A 20,718-nucleotide genomic window follows, 5' to 3' on the forward strand; every position below is an offset into this window, starting at 1 on the left:
ATCAGCCACTCCGTGTTCTGGAGACGGAGCCGCCCTGAAAGGGCATCACCAGACTGTTCCTCACCCTTCGAAGGTGGTGTGCGATTAGCTCCACATTGTATTCCTGGCACCAAAGGAGGATTTTGCTCCGCTAGGACTGACAACGATGGGGAATGCGTCCCCCCCTCCTTCTTGAAGGAGACCACCGCTGCATTGCCTGTGCGGAGCAGGTCTCGAAATACGCTCCCCAACCCTGGGTATCTGTTACCAGAGTCATACCTGCGGCGAGCGGGCCCAAGGGGCTCCCCTGTCCGAGGTTGGCCAGTGACAACCACCAGGACAGGGCTTCCTTCACTTGGTCCGAGATCGAAACCCGCATATCTAGTACCCATAGGAGAACTCGGCGTTATAACAAGCTTTATACCGGGCGGCTGCGTAGTGCGGCCTGGGGAACGACCCTTTGAACCGAGGTCATCATTTCGATGATCCATATTAGTTCACGGAGGGACACCGAGGGAACGCTGACTAGGCATTCGACTAGGCTGCTTAGCGCTAAGCAATAAGCTTGAAATAGCTAAGTCAAGCTTACCTCTGTGTCAAAACTCCATGCCCAGGGACACCAACTGCGTGTTGGGTTGAGGTGGGACTTGTCGATTTACTAACGAGCCCAACTGGTGAAGTTAATCCCGTGTTAGCCGGACGCGTTTGGCTATTACCCCTTGCCCGGGTTGTTGGTAACCGGAAGTCTGGGTACAGATTGAGGTGTACCGACATCTGGTGAAGCAGCAGCACTACCTGTTTCATCACTCTGGTGAACACGTAGGGCGCTAACCCTAACCCGAACACATTTGGGTAGAAGCCTGGCCTTAGTTCCGGCTGATGTACCCTGTGTATGGCGTCTTTCCCCAGCAAACTGCTACTTCCTGTCTGATTGCTTCCGCTTTGCGGGAGTCCCCTGGTAGTGCCCAACAGGGGAGACAATGACAGGGGGAAATGGAGATTTCAGCGGTATCCCGTAAACGGATGTCACCACTTGGAAAGGTCCAGGGGTCAGTCACCCGCCGTCTCCAAACTGGAGTACACCAGCGCAATCTGTGTACGACAGGGATATGTGGCCATGTGTTCGGCAGTTGCTGGGGGGGGCTCCCTTCCCCCATGAGATGAGTTCCCCAAGGCCTGAAGTAGTCACTAAGTTGTGACCTGGCCATTCACCGAACACATGCCTGTCCCCCACCCCCACCCCTGTTGCATAGGTGAGCGTCAAACATGCCTCCCCTGCTGCCGGGTAGACGTCCGCCCAGGGAGGGTGAGGAGCCACCACCTGGCTCTTACCTCCCTGGGGGCGCACCACTACCCTCCCCTCCCATGGAAGGGTATAAGCGCTTGCCTCCTGGCTGACTCTGGCTAGCGAACGATGCCCTAGGGCGTTGTGTTTTCTGTGCTTGGGGTGCCCTCCGTTTGCTCATGGCAGGACCAGCTGGCTAGCAGATTCGATCTGAACCCTCTGGTTCATTGCACTCCGAAGCTCCGAGACTGTACCCACTATTCCCTGAACAAAGAGGGTGGAGGATGTCCAGTCTGTGTCACTGAGGTGGGAACATACCCCGGCTCAGCTTGTCGGCGAAAACACGTGCGTCTAATGCCGCGTCTCATAGCACGGAAGTGGCCCTGGCCAAGAGAGCCAGGCGACACTAGGGGGTGTTGCATGTAGATGTGCCAGTAAAAATGTCGCCTGGTCTAGGAGGCTGGTCCGTTCTGCCTCCAAGATCTCCAGAGTGCTGGTCACGCATAATAAAGTGCTCAAGCAACTCTGCCCTCAGGGCTGGATGGGTCGTCTTCAATTGGCAAAGACACCCATGGAATGCGGCTATCCCCCTTTGCCCGGTTTGCCAAATTCGTGGTACCGGGATCTGGGGAAGGAGCCTTGGAATCCGGTTGGGGGCGTTTTGGTCTCATCCCACGCTATGGGGTCTGATCCCGAAACCACACCGACTGGGTAGTGTTTGGTCCAGTGGGAAGTGTTGCCTAATGTTATCCCCATCCTTAAGCATTACATCCTCCGCGGCTGACCAACGCCGCCCATCAACACTGTTTGCGTGCTCTGCGCCCCACTCCGCACTCAGGCGGACCAAAGCCCTCAACTCGGAGGCAAACCCGGCGCCGTGCGAGGAAGGGTCCACAAAGAGACCCGCAACGGGCCCCATAGGAGGAAAGCTTCCAGGGGCACAGCCTCGCTGCAGCCGGTGAAATCGGGTAAAAACACCGCCTGAAAAAACAGACTGTGAGGATGCCCTCCGATCAGTGGGGGAGACCGAGAAAAATATTGGTACCTCCGCCGTCGGGCCCCTTACTCGACGTCCCGGTACATGAAGTACCGGTAGCCGAGCGTGAGGACTTTCCACTCATGCAAAACACGCAACTCACTTTAACCGATTTGTTTACTGGACGTGCCACCTTGCTGTGACGCGGTCAGTCTCAGCGATCTTGATGGCTCTGAAATAAAATCTCAGGCCTCAGAACTCGCAAAAACCCAGAAACCCGCACGTAGCTACAACAAAGTATCTTGGATGCGGGTTCTATGCTGGTAAATTCTGAATATAACCACTGCACGGTCGACTCGAAACACGAGGAGACCGGAAAGAAAATGGCAGCGAGCCCTGGGGCTGTCATTACATCTACAAACTGCTAAATACATTGAAAATAAAAGACGACATGCATGAGGGAAGCGAATTACAGTTGTAAAAGTTGCCGCCATGAAAACCAACTGGTTACGTAGTGGTGCCCGATTTTGATTTCTTTGCTGTGAAAAATGCTACACACAAAGGGGAAAATGACACAAGGGTAAAAATGACAAGGAAAACTTATCCTACCAGCTACAATGTCGGATGCCGAGCAGCGGCAACAACCCAAGCTATAAATCCGGACAGGAAAAAAAGCAGGTGATCCAGCAGAGCTCGCTAGATTTCATCTCCACTCGAGGCGGAGAGAAGAGTGATGGACGGCTACCTGTGGCGCTGCCAGGTGGCCTCGGTCACGTGGGTTCGTGACGTAAGGGGTAAAAGAATCTTGAGGTCATGGGGCTTCCCCTGACCTGGATTCTATCTCTCCGTCACCGGCAGAATCGCTGATTAATGCCTACAGTTCAAAATAGTCATTTTGACTGACCGGAGTCTATGGTGGGTAATTGAACGTAGTGAATTGTCGCGTTTTCACCAACATTTTTATTATTTCTATTAGCCCTTGATTCTCTAGTACATATTACATTAAACAGGACTGTTTATTTAAATAAAATTGCATAGATATTTGACTACAAGAACAATTCAGATATTGCTTTCATACATCCATATCTACCAATTATCTCCTCTTCCAAGATAATGTTTTACGCTGTAATGCAATCATTTTTGTGGAACTACCAACGGTTCCACCAGAATAAATACCAAGGTATCCAGATGCATAGTTGCACAACTTGCTATGCATTTGCCATATACAGTTTCATGGTCTACATTGAGTTGGAATCAGTGGAATGTGTGATTTACATGCTTAAAATATCATTATTTTGATAAATCAATTCAGAAACACTTAAAATGAAAAATGTCATAGTTGGAAACATTTGAATCAAATTATCCACATGGCTGCCTTGCACTCTAGATATGAGCAATGTCCCAATAGTATTGATTATTTTAAATAAGCTTTTACCAATTAAAACATGTCGTGCATTGGTTACACATACAGCAAGTGACATTACAGCAGTTACACACTGATTTTATTACACACATTTACATATCAATACTGTGAATTTCATGAAGGCATGAATGTTTTTTGTGTGAAAAGTTATAAAATATTTATACAGGGTAAATCATTTTACCCATGAATCTTTGCAAATTTTCTCCAATCATTGCATTTAATGCATCGTTGTGATTAGTAAAGTTTATTTCAACCGTCTTGAAATTTATAAAATATTTAGAAATATTTTATATAAAACACATTCATGCCTTTATGGAATTGACTGTATAAAACAGAGATTAATAAATTCTTGAGAAATTAAATTCCTCCAAAACACAAGTACTTTATATTTAGGTATTCATCAATACCATATCTAGAGCCTTCTCTGCCGAGACCAGATTCTTTGATTCCACCAAATGGAGACATCTCTGATGACACCATACTTTCGTTAATTCCAACCATACCAACTTCCAGTTCTTCAGCAATTCTCCATATCTGAGATATATCATTGGAGTAGAAGTAACCTGCCAAACCGACTCGCACTGAATTAGCTATTGCTATGGCCTCCTCTTCAGTTTTAAATCTAACGTAAAAAGACAAGTATGTGTATTTAAATTAAGGTAACGGCAGGAAAAATATAAACTCAGTTCATTTTTACAGTTCTAACAACTCTTCAAACAACCATACAGCAAGTTGGCTTGCAGTGCTTTGCGTAACATATTTTGTTCAAACTATTTTAATGCCGCCATTCCAATGACACAATTCAGATCACTCCATTATCATATTACACGAGTTAAATGACATGCATTCATTTAAATACATGAACAAGTTAATTTGTTGAGTGTTATAAAATAGTTATGACTCAATCAATTTAAATTTAGTTCATTCGCCAAAAAAAAAATCCTTAGTACATTGATTGACCATGGATACGAATGAATGTTTTATGTTTAATAAAACGTGGTAGCATATTTTGTTTAAACTCATAGTGACGTACTGCAACGAAACATAAATGTTATTCACAATGAAATACAACCATGCAGTGTATGTATACACTGAAATATGAATGGTGACATCCAAATTATTTTCAGAACCACCGTAGTTAGCAATGATCTCTAACTGATTTCACTGATAAACAATTGGGACTGTTGGAAACCACTGAAATAGGAGAACATGCAGATATGAAGTTTTGAATTACAGAAAATGTTGTAAACTGAAAAACAAAACAGCTTTCTCGTTTGTTCATTATACAATTTTACGCACATCTGGAGACACAAGGTTGAGCACATCATCCATATATGTAAGTTTATTTTGTTTTCAAGACTCTATACAGTAAGTCTAGTAATGTAACTGTACATAAGACTTACTTGATAATTGGTGCTAGTGGTCCAAATGTTTCTTCTTTGCATGGTAACATGTCTGTTGTAACACCAGTCATTACAGTTGGCTGAAAAAATGACCCCCCAAGTTGATGTCGATTCCCACCACATATCACGGTTGCTCCTTTTGAAACAGAATCTTGAATTTGCATCTCCACCTATTAAAACACAATGCTTTTGTCAAAATTATTGGAGTTGAGAGAGAAAAATGCAAAAATGAACCTACTTCTGATGGTAGTATAGACGTCACATTAAGGTAGCAACATAGTAAAAACAAGTCAAAAATTGGTGTGTCATTCAGACATCTTTTTTTTTAAAGTTAGTAAGCATACTACTATGACAATCTATACACCATCTGAAAGCTTAGATATAGGCAAAAACAGTAGTGCATATGAATGCCAATGATTGTGTAAGGGTTGCGCTACCTGATGGCCAATTTAACATTTGTTGTTCTTGACTATACTGACTATTGAAAAGTATATTTTCAACACATTCAGTCACACAAATGACCTATGAATACATATGACATAGAATACTGTGCCTCGTTTTAATTTTGGTGATTAGAAAACTAAAGTATGGATAAAAAGAAATTGCAGGTTTCTTGTACAAAAAAAAAACATGTTTCATCTTAAAATTTGTTTTGGCCCCTGACATTGGTAATGCATATGTACTATCATATTCACCTTAATATAAACTTTCAGAAAATCATAGGCTGTTATAGTAGCATGCTTAAGTACCTCTTAGCATCTATCAGAATCACAGATTCATTTTTAACACATTTTTAAACTGTTACTACTTAAGGTAGTTGACTAGTATTAAAACAGATCATCGAATTTTCTTGAATTTCATGAAGTGGCTTTTATATTGTGCTGATGTTCACAAAACTTTAAATATGGCTACCAAACTACTTTCCCACAAACTGCCCATAAAAATGGTGATTTTTAAGCCATTTAACATTGGTTTCTACAGTGTCTCATCATATCTCAAAAAATGTTGTTCTATTACTTCTAGTGAGAAAACCTTTCCCTTCATGAACAATTCTGACAAGGTAAAAATTTCTTTTAAATTGTATGGTGTTACATACCTTTTCCACAGCTTGGACATTGATGAGTGGACCTTGTGTTGTATCTCCTTCAAATCCATCTCCTACTTTTAATTTATTCACAGCTAGTGCCAGTTTCTCAACAAACTCATCATGGATTCCACTCTGTATCATCAGGCGGTTAGCACAAACACAGGTCTGAAATTAAATGCATTTAAATGTTTGAGGGTTCCACAGACTTGTTGTCTGTAAACAATTTTTTTGTATTTATTTTTTAAAAGTACATTATGCAATACCATGTTCAAAAAATTAAGTTACAGTGTAAGTAAATATATGTATTAGTGATGCTAAAAAGGAGAAAAACAACAGAAACGTAAAACTCTTCACCCACATCACCTGACAAAAAATGAATTCAAAATTGTTTAATCTAATCATAGTTTCCAGAATTATGTCACCAGCCACAGCAGCATCATCAAAATCATAATCACTCATAACTCTATGTAACTACTAACCTGTCCAGATGCTCTAAACTTTGATGTCATAGCACCAGTCACAGCAGCATCAACATTAGCAGAATCACTCATATCGTACTTATCCGGGTAAGAGCCCATGCCTGGACAAACGCCCACCCCCCACTTTTGACACAATAAAGAAGTTGAGGTCATATCCGGGCACACGCCCAGGGGGTCTTTTACTACACAAAACAAAAAACAAAAAACTATTTTCTATTCGTTGACTGTGGTTGTATTAACAGTTGACTTTCTTGAAGTCTGTCTTGATACTTATAAAAAAAATTAATTGCGTAAAACAAGGGTTGAACGCAAAATAGCTGTGACAGCTTTCTGCCTTCAGGGCAGCGCGTTCACCGCTGATTTTTTTCAGAATCATAACAGTCAGCAAGTCTATAAAAATAAATATTAAAGCAGAAACAGTAGTTCTCTTTTTGAAATATGTCGTGGCCCTAAAAAGGGCTGGCCGTTTGGTTTGTGCTTCCTCAAGCAAATCGTATAAGGAGAGCCGTTAAGCAAGTGTCGCACTCGTTCGGCTTTAGCGTCGTCGACAATGAAAACAAAGTTGCAATATTGTAGCAACCCGTACCTGGGAGAATGGTTGAAATTACGTTATTTTGGCTTTATAAATATTTTGTAGCAGCTTGCGAATCCATAACTGGGGCCAGTAATTTTGCAATGTCACGTCGAAGACTGCCAACTTTTTTACCATTTTTTATCACCGCTATTGCATTTCTGTCATGAAAATTATTCTTCTGTCGTTGGATAAAAAAAAAACTTCCTATTTCAAGTCCACCGCGATATCCATATAGTGAGACATTCCAACCGCCGGAACTTGCTGAATGATAACTTTCACCGTGATTAATAAGCGTTGAATCTGATAAGAAAGCAATGTCACGATTTGACTGGTAATCAGTAAAGCAGATGCATAAAGGTCAAAGATGATTGCCAGACTGTAAATAAAAGCATCGTGTGCCATCGCAGCAGAGCGACCCTATTTTTCTTGTCTCTTTATTATGATTAGACATGAATGAAAAGTGCCAAGCTGACAGACTGCGAAATCCGTGGATTAAAAGTGCTAAGTCCAAATTGTGTGGGACGATATCGACGAACTTCAGGAATAAGTTGTAGGGATTTTGTTCGACGGCTACAGTGACGCCAACTTGGACATTTGAGGGTTTTGAGTTTGACGAAGATGGCAATGAACGTACAAATAAAGATCTGAGAAGTTTTTTCAAATAGCTATGAATTTTTATAATTTTTACAGTGTAAATTTGTAAATTATTATTGATCTTGTATGACGGTTGATTCGTAATTTGTCGAGACCGGAAATCATTTTACGCAGTTTAACCCCTGACATTTTAATTCATATTGAGTTCACGCGTATTGGGCGTGTTTGTCGGCGGGAAAATCCTAATTCAAATGATTCCTCACTGTCGATTTTTATTATTTCTGGTTTATTTGTCACATTATAAGCAATACATTATTTTTGTTTTACTTCTAGTGTTGCATATTGTTCATTTATTTCCGTTGCATGTTTTCATTTGCCGTTCTATTCCCTGCCGCAGTTCGATCTGCGTGTTGTCAATTTTCGCGAATTTTCGTTTTTTTGCCGGGGATCTCCTGGCAAATGCCCACCCCTTCTTTTTGGCAATTTTCCATGTTCAAGATCCTGGGCTTATACCCGGATAAATACGGTAACTCTATGTAACTACTAACCTGTCCAGATGCTCTAAACTTTGATGCCATAGCACCAGTCACAGCAGCATCAACATTAGCAGAATTAAACACCATAAACGCAGCATTACCTCCTAATTCCATGGAAACTCTTTTCACAGTGCTTGCAGACTGTTGAAGTAAAATCTATCGCAAAAAAATTGCAAATTATTATTTGTCAATACAATCAAAATACTAACAGTGGTATCACCTTTCAACTAACTCAGAAATGAATGCTTAGAAAAAACTCATGTGTGCTGAAGGTATTGGAGGCATGAAGTACAATTAAGGAATATTGCTATACAGTTTTTACTATTTTTGAACAACTTCAATACACTTGAAGCAAAAATTGTGTTTATTACATGCAAAATCATTGAATATGTCTTATTTTGACCATACAGTCCAGAAGTGTCTGTACTATGCCAATTTTAAAGTTTTGGTACCTAATTGTCTTTAAATCCAAAGTTGCTATTTTATAAATGTGGAAAGTTGTTCAGCGAAAGATTCTGTGGTAAAATGGTCACTGCATATGACATAGTAAGGAGGAGGTCCATCCCAATGTATCATTGATTTTATGGATTTTGTCAACTGATGTTTCATCTTTGGATTGCTTGGAAATGTGAAGAGACTCACACAATATATATCGTCGCAGTATTATAAAAGTATGGCGTAAGAGTATGATTTCCTCTCAGATTTTAACATTTGGTGGCGCACTTTCATTTTTGGAAGAGCAGAAAAACTGCAAACAGTTTCAGATTAGGTGGGCGTGGTTACAACACGAGATATATTTCAAATTTACTTGGATATGAGTAATCATTTTCAACAACAAAAACAGTAACTGTCCATTTCAGTGGACAGCAAATCCAAAACGGAAAACGTGTGGGTGGGCATTTCACATCACAAGAAACTATAATAACAGGTAACTAATATGCATGGATTTAAACCCTGAAGTAATCAAATCTGTGGATTATCCAAAAGCACACATATGTATGTACCAAGTTACATTGAAAATTTAATGAGTGATATTCAAGTTATCTGTGGAGCATCTATAAATTGGTTAATTTATGCAAATTAGGTAATTAGTAAGCAAAAAATAAACCTAAACTGAAATATATATGGCATATCCCAGAGCATCTATATACCAAGCTGCATTGAATCTGATGAGTGGGTGAGATATTGGTGAAAAAGTTAAATATAAGCTAATTAATATGCAAATTAAGTAATAATTAATATGCATGAATTTCAACCAAAAGCCAATCAGGTATGAGAAATATCCCAGAGCATCTATGTACCAAGTTTCATTGAAATTTGTTAATAGTACATGAGAAACAATTAAGTGAACATGGTTAAAATTAGCAATTAATAGGGAATAGTTGGCCACAAAAAGATAAAAAGTTGTATAATATATAAAGTTGACTATTGTGACAACCTTAATCTAGAATACTTACTTTACCAACATGGGTAGAGCCAGTAAATGACACTTTAGACACTAAAGGATCCTGACATAATAGTTTACCAACTTCAGATACATGATTTCTTGAACATGTGACTACATTGATGACACCAGCGGGTATTCCAGCCTGTTCTGCCAACTGAAAATATACAGTACAACAAATTGCTGAAAAGATCTTTATAAAACATTATCTATTTATTCTCTTTATTTGTGGTTCTGAGTGAATGCTTTCATATAATTGGTTCTGAGAAACAGTCAACTTACTTGGCAAAGGGCAAGTGCCGAATATGGTGTATCTTCTGCTGGTTTGACTACAGTGGTGCATCCAGCTGCCAAGGCAGCACCAACTTTTCTTGTTATCATAGCATTAGGAAAGTTCCACTGAAATGTGATACAAAAATCCATCACGGTTTAAAATCATTATTGATGAGACACATTGATGAGCTGGTTTGTAATTCCTACAATCAGCATCAAAACCATCATGTATAATAATTTTGTCTTTAAAGACAAGAAAAACATAACCATGGTCACACTGGTCAATCATTGTGCCACTCCCACTGGTTGTTTAATATGATAATAATTGTACATGTCCATATTGAGAGATATTGCTCTGGAACAGCAATCAAAATCAACCATTTTGAATACATGTATATATATAACATGATATATAACGAATATATAAAATTTTAATATAATCAGTCAAAGCATTTAAGAGATATGGTAATGTCTAATGTATGTACCAAGTTTGAATGAAATCTATCCATAAATGCCAGAAATGCTTGATATTTGATGATTTTTTAGCACAAAAGTGACCACCATTCGGCCATTTTGAATAGGATCGTCAAACCAATTTATCTGTTTATCTATGACATGATGTATAATGAATATTTAAAATTTGAATATAATTAGTCAAAACAAGCCAGAGATATGGGTAGGGAAGCCCATTCATTAAAACAAATGGCCGTCAGACAGCCATTTTGAATCCGATCTGAAAAATAAATGATGTGCATCAGGAACCTGTAATGTCTAATATATGTACCAAGTTTGAACGAAATCCATCCATAAATGCCAGAAATGCTTGATATTTGATGATTTTTTTAGCACAAAAGTGACCACCATTTGGCCATTTTGAATAGGATCGTCAAACCAATATATCTGTTTACCTATGACATGATGTATAATGAATATTTAAAATTTGAACATAATCAGTGAAAGCAAGTCAGAGATATGGCACAAGAATCACATTCATTAAAACAAAATGACCGCCAGTCGGCCATTTTGAATCTTATCTGGAAAACAAAATTATTTGCATCAAGGTCCCATAATGTCTAATGTATATACCAAGTTTGAACAAAATCCATCTGTAAACAGCCAAGAAATGCTTGATTTTTAGAATTTTTTAGCACAAAAATGCCCGCCATTCAGCCATCTTGATTCAGATCGTAAAACATAATAATGTGCATCAAGATCCTATAATGTCTAATGTATATACCAAGTTTGAACAAAATCCATCTGTAAACAGCCGAGAAATGCTTGATTTTGATGATTTTGAGCACAAAAGTGGTCGCCATTCAGCCATCTTGAATCAGATCGTGAAACAAATTGACGTGCATATGTATGATGTATGTGTGAAGTTTTATGATAATAATTAAACTCACTGGTTTAATCATTGCTGTCACTCCCACTGGTTGTTTAATATGATAATAAGTAAACTCACTGGTGTAATCATTGTTGCCACTCCCACTGGTTGTTTAATATGATAATAAGTAAACTCACTGGTGTGATCATTGTTGCCACTCCCACTGGTTGTTTAATATGATAATAAGTAAACTCACTGGTGTAATCATTGTTGCCACTCCCACTGGTTGTTTAATATAATAATAAGTAAACTCACTGGTGTGATCATTGTTGCCACTCCCACTGGTTGTTTAATATGATAATAAGTAAACTCACTGGTGTGATCATTGTTGCCACTCCCACTGGTTGTTTAATATGATAATAAGTAAACTCACTGGTGTAATCATTGTTGCCACTCCCACTGGTTGTTTAATATAATAATAAGTAAACTCACTGGTGTGATCATTGTTGCCACTCCCACTGGTTGTTTAATATGATAATAAGTAAACTCACTGGTGTGATCATTGCTGCCACTCCCACTGGTTGTTTAATATGATAATAATTAAACTCACTGGTGTGATCATTGCTGCCACTCCCACTGGTTGTTTAATATGATAATAATTAAACTCACTGGTGTAATCATTGCTGTCACTCCCACTGGTTGTTTAATATGATAATAAGTAAACTCACTGGTGTGATCATTGTTGCCACTCCCACTGGTTGTTTAATATGATAATAAGTAAACTCACTGGTGTGATCATTGCTGCCACTCCCACTGGTTGTTTAATATGATAATAAGTAAACTCACTGGTGTGATCATTGTTGCCACTCCCACTGGTTGTTTAATATGATAATAATTAAACTCACTGGTGTGATCATTGCTGCCACTCCCACTGGTTGTTTAATATGATAATAATTAAACTCACTGGTGTAATCATTGCTGTCACTCCCACTGGTTGTTTAATATGATAATAATTAAACTCACTGGTGTAATCATTGCTGTCACTCCCACTGGTTGTTTAATATGATAATAAGTAAACTCACTGGTGTGATCATTGTTGCCACTCCCACTGGTTGTTTAATATGATAATAATTAAACTCACTGGTGTGATCATTGCTGCCACTCCCACTGGTTGTTTAATATGATAATAAGTAAACTCACTGGTATAATCATTGTTGCCACTCCCACTGGTTGTTTAATATGATAATAAGTAAACTCACTGGTGTGATCATTGTTGCCACTCCCACTGGTTGTTTAATATGATAATAATTAAACTCACTGGTGTGATCATTGCTGCCACTCCCACTGGTTGTTTAATATGATAATAATTAAACTCACTGGTGTGATCATTGCTGCCACTCCCACTGGTTGTTTAATATGATAATAAGTAAACTCACTGGTATAATCATTGCTGCCACTCCCACTGGTTGTTTAATATGATAATAAGTAAACTCACTGGTGTGATCATTGTTGCCACTCCCACTGGTTGTTTAATATGATAATAATTAAACTCACTGGTGTGATCATTGTTGCCACTCCCACTGGTTGTTTAATATGATAATAATTAAACTCACTGGTGTGATCATTGCTGCCACTCCCACTGGTTGTTTAATATGATAATAATTAAACTCACTGGTGTGATCATTGCTGCCACTCCCACTGGTTGTTTAATATGATAATAAGTAAACTCACTGGTATAATCATTGTTGCCACTCCCACTGGTTGTTTAATATGATAATAAGTAAACTCACTGGTGTGATCATTGTTGCCACTCCCACTGGTTGTTTAATATGATAATAATTAAACTCACTGGTATAATCATTGCTGCCACTCCCACTGGTTGTTTAATATGATAATAATTAAACTCACTGGTGTGATCATTGTTGCCACTCCCACTGGTTGTTTAATATGATAATAAGTAAACTCACTGGTGTAATCATTGCTGCCACTCCCACTGGTTGTTTAATATGATAATAATTAAACTCACTGGTGTAATCATTGCTGCCACTCCAACTGGCTGTTTAATAATGACCATTCGTTTGTTTCCAGCATTGGTTGGTATGACATCACCATAGCAACGCTTTGCCTCCTCACCAAACCACTCTAGAAAAGAAGCGCCGTACTGAACTTCTCCTAGAGCCTCTGTTAATGGTTTACCCTGTAATACAAGATTAACAAATGGTTCATTATTAGAGAAATGGTGTTTTAAATATTCAAGTATGGTGAAATAATGAATTTTCTAAAGATTATCTCATATTAATTACAGTGTTTATTTTCAAGATAAATGAGTAATGTCGTTCACAAGTATTAGAACAGATATGTGGATTTTACAGTATAGTTTTGTTTTATGTTGTTGTTCTTGAATCTTTGCTGAATTCTTACCATTTCTGCTGTTAATAATTTGGCCAATTCTTCTTTATTCTCATTTATTAAATCACGCCATTTGAGTAAATATGACTGTCTTTCCTGAAAACCAATAAAAAAAGGTTTATACTGTTATATTTGCAGGCAACCAGTGTTTAACATGATTGTAGAAGGTATGTACTTCTCATAGTATATCAAATGGAAAAATAAAGTGTGTTTCACTATTCCGCCATTTTTGTGTACTCTGTGTGTGCATGTGAGTGTGCAGTAACCTGGTTGGCAAGAACTGGCTCTTCGTTCTCAAAGATAAAAAACGGCATTGTTCAACGCTGTTGTTATTTGTGCTCCTAATAATAAAACAATGTTATCACACAGCAGATCGCAAGCAACAGATCAGAATAGCTTAAAATTTCATTTTCATAACAAAATTATGAGGTTCAATCATTTTGATTCTCATTAGGCTTATAGTCCACCAGCCAGAATTAAAATTCACTAAAACCTGATTAGGTTTTCTGTTTATTAAATAATAAAAATAATCATGGCTGCCACAAGGTTTTACCGAACTCCACACAAAGAAGTTCGCTGATTTGGTTCTAAACTTTTTGGATTTCGGCATTCCCATGATGTATTCTTATAATAATAAGGTTATTACGAGGATACCTCAAAGTATGCACTCAGACAGTACGCCGTTGCAGCGAACTCCGATGCGTGTTGGTCGATACTCTGGCTGTATTGTCTTCGTGCACACTTTGAGGTATCCTCATAATAACCTTATAGTATTCACAAGATATTTGCTGCAGAAGGTTCTTGCAAAGAGCTAAACATCACCGAGCAGATCTGTAGATTTCATTGTGATTGAGTTCATTCTCATCATTTTATGGTGACGTCAAGTCACTAAACCAAATGCGGAAAACTGGTCACCAGTAGCACAATGTTTGTAGCATTGGACTTGGTGACCAAAACTCAAATTCTTAAATGCCATTATGAAAGGAAAAATGTTAACACATTCCTGTCACGTTGTCTCAAACATGATTATGATCTCCGTGGCAAAATGCACTACATGTCAGTACTCGCACTTGCAAATTTCACATTCAATGTCCAGAACTGTTGCCTGGCACAAACTGTGACATTAAAAGATGGGTGATAGACAATCATAAAATCAATATTTGATGTGAAGCATTTTCCATTAAGATTTATATCTGAGATGCACACAAGACTCCTAAGTTGTTTCCTGTATCGCCATTAGGTCCCACTTTCTAATTTCTAATCACTGTGTCTGAGCAAACATCCTCAGTTAGTTGTTTTTATTGCACACGTAGAGCAGAACAGCAATGCCAGGATTTAAATTTATTATACTGAAGACAAATAAATGGTGTAACTTGTGAAGATTTTATTTTTAGCCAAGTTATACAAAACTGTAAGGTTATTCAACTAAGTTTAGCTGACAATAGAAGTTATACCCACACACACCTTTGCTGTGGTTTTTTTCCATTTCTTGAATGCATCATGTGCTTTTAGTATTGCAGCGTGAACATCAATTTGATCCATATCTGGCACTCTACCAATCTCCTCTCCATTGAAAGGATTGAAGACTGGGAATGTTTTACCGCTTGCTGCCGATATCCATGCTCCTCCCACGTATGCCTTGTCTGTTAGGATATTACCAAACTCTCTACTCTGTAACGCCATCAACTTAGAGCATTGTAATAACCGATTTGATAAATTAAAGAATTTCAATGTAGCCATCATAAACCTGTATTAAAGGTAGAAAGAAAATTTGAAACTATATTACGTCATTTCGTTTTGTATAGCAGCCTGTTAATTACTGCCTGTATCTATTTGCTGTACACCAAATTTGGGAATTGGAAGTTGATGTATTACAGTAAGAGATCAAAAAAGATTAGGTGACAATTACTCGAGACAAATATGTTGTGAAGTTTAAAAATATCAAAATTTTTATTAAATATTACTTCCATAATATTCTTCTCACATAGAGAATGATTTTAAAAATATTTGTACCTGCTTATTTAGTTTATCTTATATTTTTAGGATTTTTACTGGGTTTGTCAGCATCAGTGCTTACTCATGGAAGTTATATTTAGGTTTGTTGAAATTTAGTATTTCAGCATTTGCAATAAAATGCAAAATGTATTCATAATACTTGTTTGTACATCATACATCAACATTGATATATCACACTCTGACCTTTTAATTCAATTTTTAGACGGTGGGCAGTATTCTTAACTTTACTATTAATTTGATTGTTTTTAGATATACTTTGGGACAAAGTGATAAACTGCCTATGATTAACATGAATTAAAATACATATGAACAAACACATGGAAAATTTTACTTCACGTAATTATTACATTCAAGGCAGAAAACCTTCATATACCCCCCCCCCCAACGTTGCAGGATAGTGAACCTTAGAAAATAGTCTCACGTGTGATAGAGGGGATCGTATGTGGCCATTAAAAAATATTTCTCACGTGAACAGTCTAATACGCCCACCCAAAGTTTTAAGATATGACGAGACCTTTGCATGAATGTTTGACACATTTTTATGCAAAGTATATTTTTCTGAAACTTATGTTTCGAGCAGAGTTTGGAAACAATAGCATAAAATAAAACCCCGTTGTAAAATTCAAGGAAATCTGATTTAATACTGAGAAGACCCGGGTGTCTTATTCGGCTTGCGTGCCACCACTACAGATTACCGCTAAATGCACAGTGCCACCGCTTCACTGCACTTCACTTACGTTTGACTGCTTAAATTACAATAACGCGAGCTATACGACGTACATCCGTGGTCTCCAATTGGCCTTGGTTACATCGTACACATAAAGCGAGATGAAAGAAAAACCAGACCAGATATGTTTTATAATTTACATACGATCTTTTGACCTCTGACTGTCTAAGATGACGCCCTCAGACGAGTTATATACTCATTTTTCTCAGCTCTCTTTTTTTTTTTAAATATAAGTATTGATGATATATTCATTGATATTCTCTCCAGTTATGTCAAGTTTATCCTTTCCAATTTTGATTTGTTTGTTTTTTGTATTTTATATCTGTTTCAGTCTTGTAGTAATGTCTTTTGCACTTTTGGACATTACCTTACTTTTGTTTGTGTACGTTCCAAATAAAATAGCATATCATGTCATCATACTAGACGCCTGGAGCCGGAAACAGCCACTGGTGGCGCTGTATACAATAGAGACCTATGCTTGGCGCGGACCATCGTCGGCCTGCACGGTGTTGTTCCGTTCGGACATTCCTCCCTCTACAACACCGTGCGGTAATACCATTCATAATCGTGTATGTCACGTGGTTGCGCGATAGAAAGTTTACCGACCAATAGGTCACGACTCGGTTAGCCTTGCTCAACTGGTTCGTAACCAGTCTTGTGATTGGTTGTTGACAAATGCTGAACAGGCCACGCCTCCAACGGTGTCGTGCGTACGGACTTACCGTTAGAAATTCCTAAATGGAGTCAATTTGTGTAGTTTTCTTGATTTATTCTGCAGATATCGGTAAAATGTAGGTAAGGCTTTGGCGAAATTCGAAGGAGCAACTAATATTCTTCAACCTGGTATTTTTTTTTAGATTTTATTTTTTATTTTTTTCGAGTTTAAAAAATGTGAGCTGGCTGGAGCCTTCATCCCTTGTCTATTTCTTACACTAGATACCAGCCGATACCCCCCCCCCCCCCCCGCTCATAGAGACTGCGTATTACAGTTGATTATAGTTCCTGGGCTCCCTGTGGTTTTACTGCTCAGCTGTGTTCGCGGTAAATGTCTTTTGCCTTTATTTCTATACTAGTATATAACCCTACCCAAGCCTATCTCCCTTAACCATAAATCCTGTTGCAAGCGCCCGTGACTCATCATACCTTGGCCTGATTGTATTTTGCAATTTACCGCGAACACTGAGCTGAGCAGTAAAACTTCAAACGCAACTTTGAATTAATTCAAAGCAACACAATTTATATATGTTGCATATGTAGGATTAGTCTTGTTTAATACACTGTTCATAAGAGTCTCAACAACTATCCCGAAGTACATTTTTGTTTTCACCGTGATGGTTGCTCGGCGGTGAAAATACCCTGATGTCCGCCCCAAGCATAGGTCTCTATTGTATACAGCGCCACCAGTGGCTGTTTCCGGCTCCAGGCGTCTAGTATGATGACATGATATGCTATTTTATTTGGAACGTACGCAAACAAAAGTAAGGTAATGTCCAAAAATGCAAAAGACATTACTACAAGACTTTATTTCTATACTAGTATATAACCCTACCCAAGCCTATCTCCCTTAACCATAAATCCTGTTGCAAGCGCCCGTGTGATGAGTAGGTTGCATCGGGGCTTGTCATTCTGACGGCGAATCCCCTAGTGCGGGAATGGGGTACACTTCTCAGTCCCGATGACGTCACAGCTAAATATTATCGAGTTAGGCAGTGGCACACTGACACAAAATGAATAAATTATATGGTCGACACATTTGAACCACATCCATGATCAAATTACGCGATTATTAACTATTTCGCACTTCGTGTCAGTATAGGACTGAGAAACATTTATTTTCTGAATAACAATAAATCTCGTGATTGATTTTTTGTCGTGGTTGTTCTTGACACAACAGTATTAATTACATGTATATAAAGCTGTTGTCCCTGGACTAAAAAGTTGATCATAGTCCTTGGGCTCCCTGTGATTAAATGAGGGGTTCAGACACATTCCGAGCGGAACACTTTTCTTGGACAAATAAAGCTGGTCAATCCTTTCCTAGCAATAATAAGTCAACAACCTGTAGAGATCAGACGTGATACATACAGCTGGAGTAATCAAGAGACAAGCCGTGATATTTTTGGCAATAAATCCCCACTACAAACTTTAAAGCAGTTGAAGTTTCAATGTTGCTGAGGACTTAGAGTTAGTTGAGGTTAAAATGTTGTAAAACAGAGGCAGTTATGTTGCCATGTGGCAAGTGCTAACAGGTGGTCAAAATTATGGAATGGTGATGACCTCTCTAGAACAGAAACAGCTGGTAGGTAACAAGATGACAAGTTGAAGTTGTAGCAGGAAAATGAGAAAAAGTTCAGAAATACTCTATATACCGGGGTACAAACTAAAACCAAACCAGAGTGAAATTTGATGATCTGGCATATATAGATAATATATGACTGCAAATGTTTGTTTGAATAAGAACAAAACACATACAATGGCTTTCTAGGGAAATGTTTTGTAATGTTGCTTCTGGCCAGTAGACTTTTCTTTGGTAGTCACGATACACTTAACTGTTGCTTGCTGTTACACTACTGCGACTCTGTTTAGGGTGCGAATCGAGCCATTGGTGTCCCTGCATATAGTAAGTATCATTGAGGGCAGTATAACAGTAACTATATACGCACCAGCAGACACAGACTGGAAATCAAATCTGGAAACCATAATCATTGAGACGATAATTTCAAAGTTTGACACTTTTAATCAATCTAATGAATTGCACAAATGGCAGTGCACATGTACATTGCATTCTGCTACTGACTTCAATACAGTAACATTCTAATAACACAATAAGCTGCCTGATTCAATTCAATAAGCAGCCAATGAAAATTCAATTACTTCAAAAATGTTTGATTACAAAATGTCAAAAAGAACTTGTCCCTTGTATAAAAATATTGTGATTAATCTGTGGTGCTACACACACTAACAGTGTCAAATGTTTATTTCCAAGGTATTAGAGAGTTGAAATGAGACACTCCTTCAACGGAAAAATTGCCTACAATAAATATTTCAAATTTGTGAAACTTAAAGCAGCATTGATTTCATCAACCATCAAACAAAACATGAATTCTGGCTTGAGGAAGGCAACACATTAAAACAATTTGTGATAACAAATGAAACTCAGCCTCCATATATAATTTTGAGTACATGATTTAGCCCAACTACTACACTATTCTTATGACTCTACCCTCTGTAATAAAAGCAAATATGATACACAAATAGAGTGCAAATAAATAAAACAAGCATCACACTAGTCATTTAAAAAAATTCTTAGTCCCACCATCACATGATTTCTCATATGTATTGCATTGTGGAGAAGACCTCAACACGTATGCTTTCAAAACATCAAGCGTACATACCAGTATTTAAAAAATAAAATCATAACTATATACAAGCCCAGCAGGTCATTTGATTTTCTTGATTAAAATACAGTGGAATAACTGTATACAATATCAAAGGAAGACGATACATGCAGATAAATGAAATGACATCAAAACATCCGCATCGTCAACTAACTGGCCAACGGTTGTGATATGCTTGTCAAGAAAATATTATCTGATTAACTTTCACCAGACCTGTAGCTGCAAAACAAATACTGTGGAATACTTTATTTTCGCTGGAATTAATTTTCGCTGAAAAGGCTTTTTGGGCGTTTTGCTTGGAATTTATTTTCACTGATTTTTCATGAGTTTAATGTGAAATATAGGAAAAAAAGTATATTCGCTGGATTTTATTTTCACGAAATCATCCCTTCAGCGAAAATAGCGAAAATAAATTCCAAGCGAAAATAAAGTATTCTACAGTATATAAATTGAATAAGTAACATAACAGTCAAACAAGCATTAGCTTCATAACAATAGTATAACCCAATCATTTTAAACCAGATAATAATCTCCAGACAACCATCAAAAAGAAGATAGCAGGCTAAGTAATACAATACTCACTGCAAAATTATAAAAACAAAGAAATAACAGAATTAGGAAATGCTTTTGAGGTGCTGGTTTGTGTACATTCAAGCATTCCTTGTAGGTCAGTATTACGAGTAAAGTTGTTGTTCGGCGGCAAAGGCATGTAAATTACCCATCTGACTCATTCCACTTTGAACATGAGCCACATGAATCTCCACATTGTCCTGGAAACAACTGCAAAAGAC

General features: G+C 38.1%; 2 protein-coding genes across 3 annotated transcripts in view; both read right to left on the reverse strand.

Annotated features, from left to right (window-relative positions):
* Window positions 1–3,177: 3,177 nt before the first annotated feature.
* Window positions 3,178–16,967, reverse strand: LOC100375529 (succinate-semialdehyde dehydrogenase, mitochondrial-like). 2 transcript variants are annotated; one of them, XM_085498867.1, is made up of 10 exons: window positions 16,897–16,967; window positions 15,251–15,533; window positions 13,799–13,882; window positions 13,404–13,574; window positions 10,063–10,179; window positions 9,794–9,937; window positions 8,349–8,492; window positions 6,163–6,318; window positions 5,067–5,236; window positions 3,178–4,285 (listed from the first exon to the last, which is right to left on the reverse strand). In XM_085498867.1, the coding sequence occupies exons 1-10, from the start codon at window positions 16,932–16,934 to the stop codon at window positions 4,021–4,023; spliced, it is 1,572 nt and encodes a 523-aa protein (XP_085354993.1). In that variant the 5' UTR covers window positions 16,935–16,967; the 3' UTR covers window positions 3,178–4,020. The 2 variants fall into 2 exon arrangements, with proteins under 2 accessions (XP_085354993.1, XP_085355055.1); XM_085498929.1 differs by lacking the exon at window positions 16,897–16,967 and adding an exon at window positions 16,540–16,690.
* Window positions 16,968–20,412: 3,445 nt separating this feature from the next.
* The window catches only part of LOC100375078 (protein lin-9 homolog), a 29,463-nt gene continuing 29,157 nt past the window's right edge, over window positions 20,413–20,718 (reverse strand). Inside the window, exon 14 of the mRNA XM_078010243.2 lies at window positions 20,413–20,707. Coding sequence (XP_077866369.2) covers window positions 20,602–20,707 — 106 coding nt within the window. The 3' untranslated portion in view covers window positions 20,413–20,601. The remainder of the gene's footprint in view (window positions 20,708–20,718) is intronic.

This window comes from Saccoglossus kowalevskii, chromosome 1 (assembly GCF_978046115.1).
Source record: "Saccoglossus kowalevskii chromosome 1, keSacKowa6.1, whole genome shotgun sequence".
NCBI lineage: Eukaryota > Metazoa > Hemichordata > Enteropneusta > Harrimaniidae > Saccoglossus > Saccoglossus kowalevskii.

Coding starts and splice junctions, on each gene's coding strand:
- LOC100375529 (XM_085498867.1), bottom strand. CDS start 16,934: ATGCTATTTTATTTGGAACGTACACAAACAAAAGTAAG. Junction 15,534..16,896: donor CGTACACAAACAAAAGTAAG/GTAATGTCCAAA, acceptor CCTTTAATACAG/GTTTATGATGGCTACATTGA. Junction 13,575..13,798: donor AATTATTAACAGCAGAAATG/GTAAGAATTCAG, acceptor CTTGTATTACAG/GGTAAACCATTAACAGAGGC.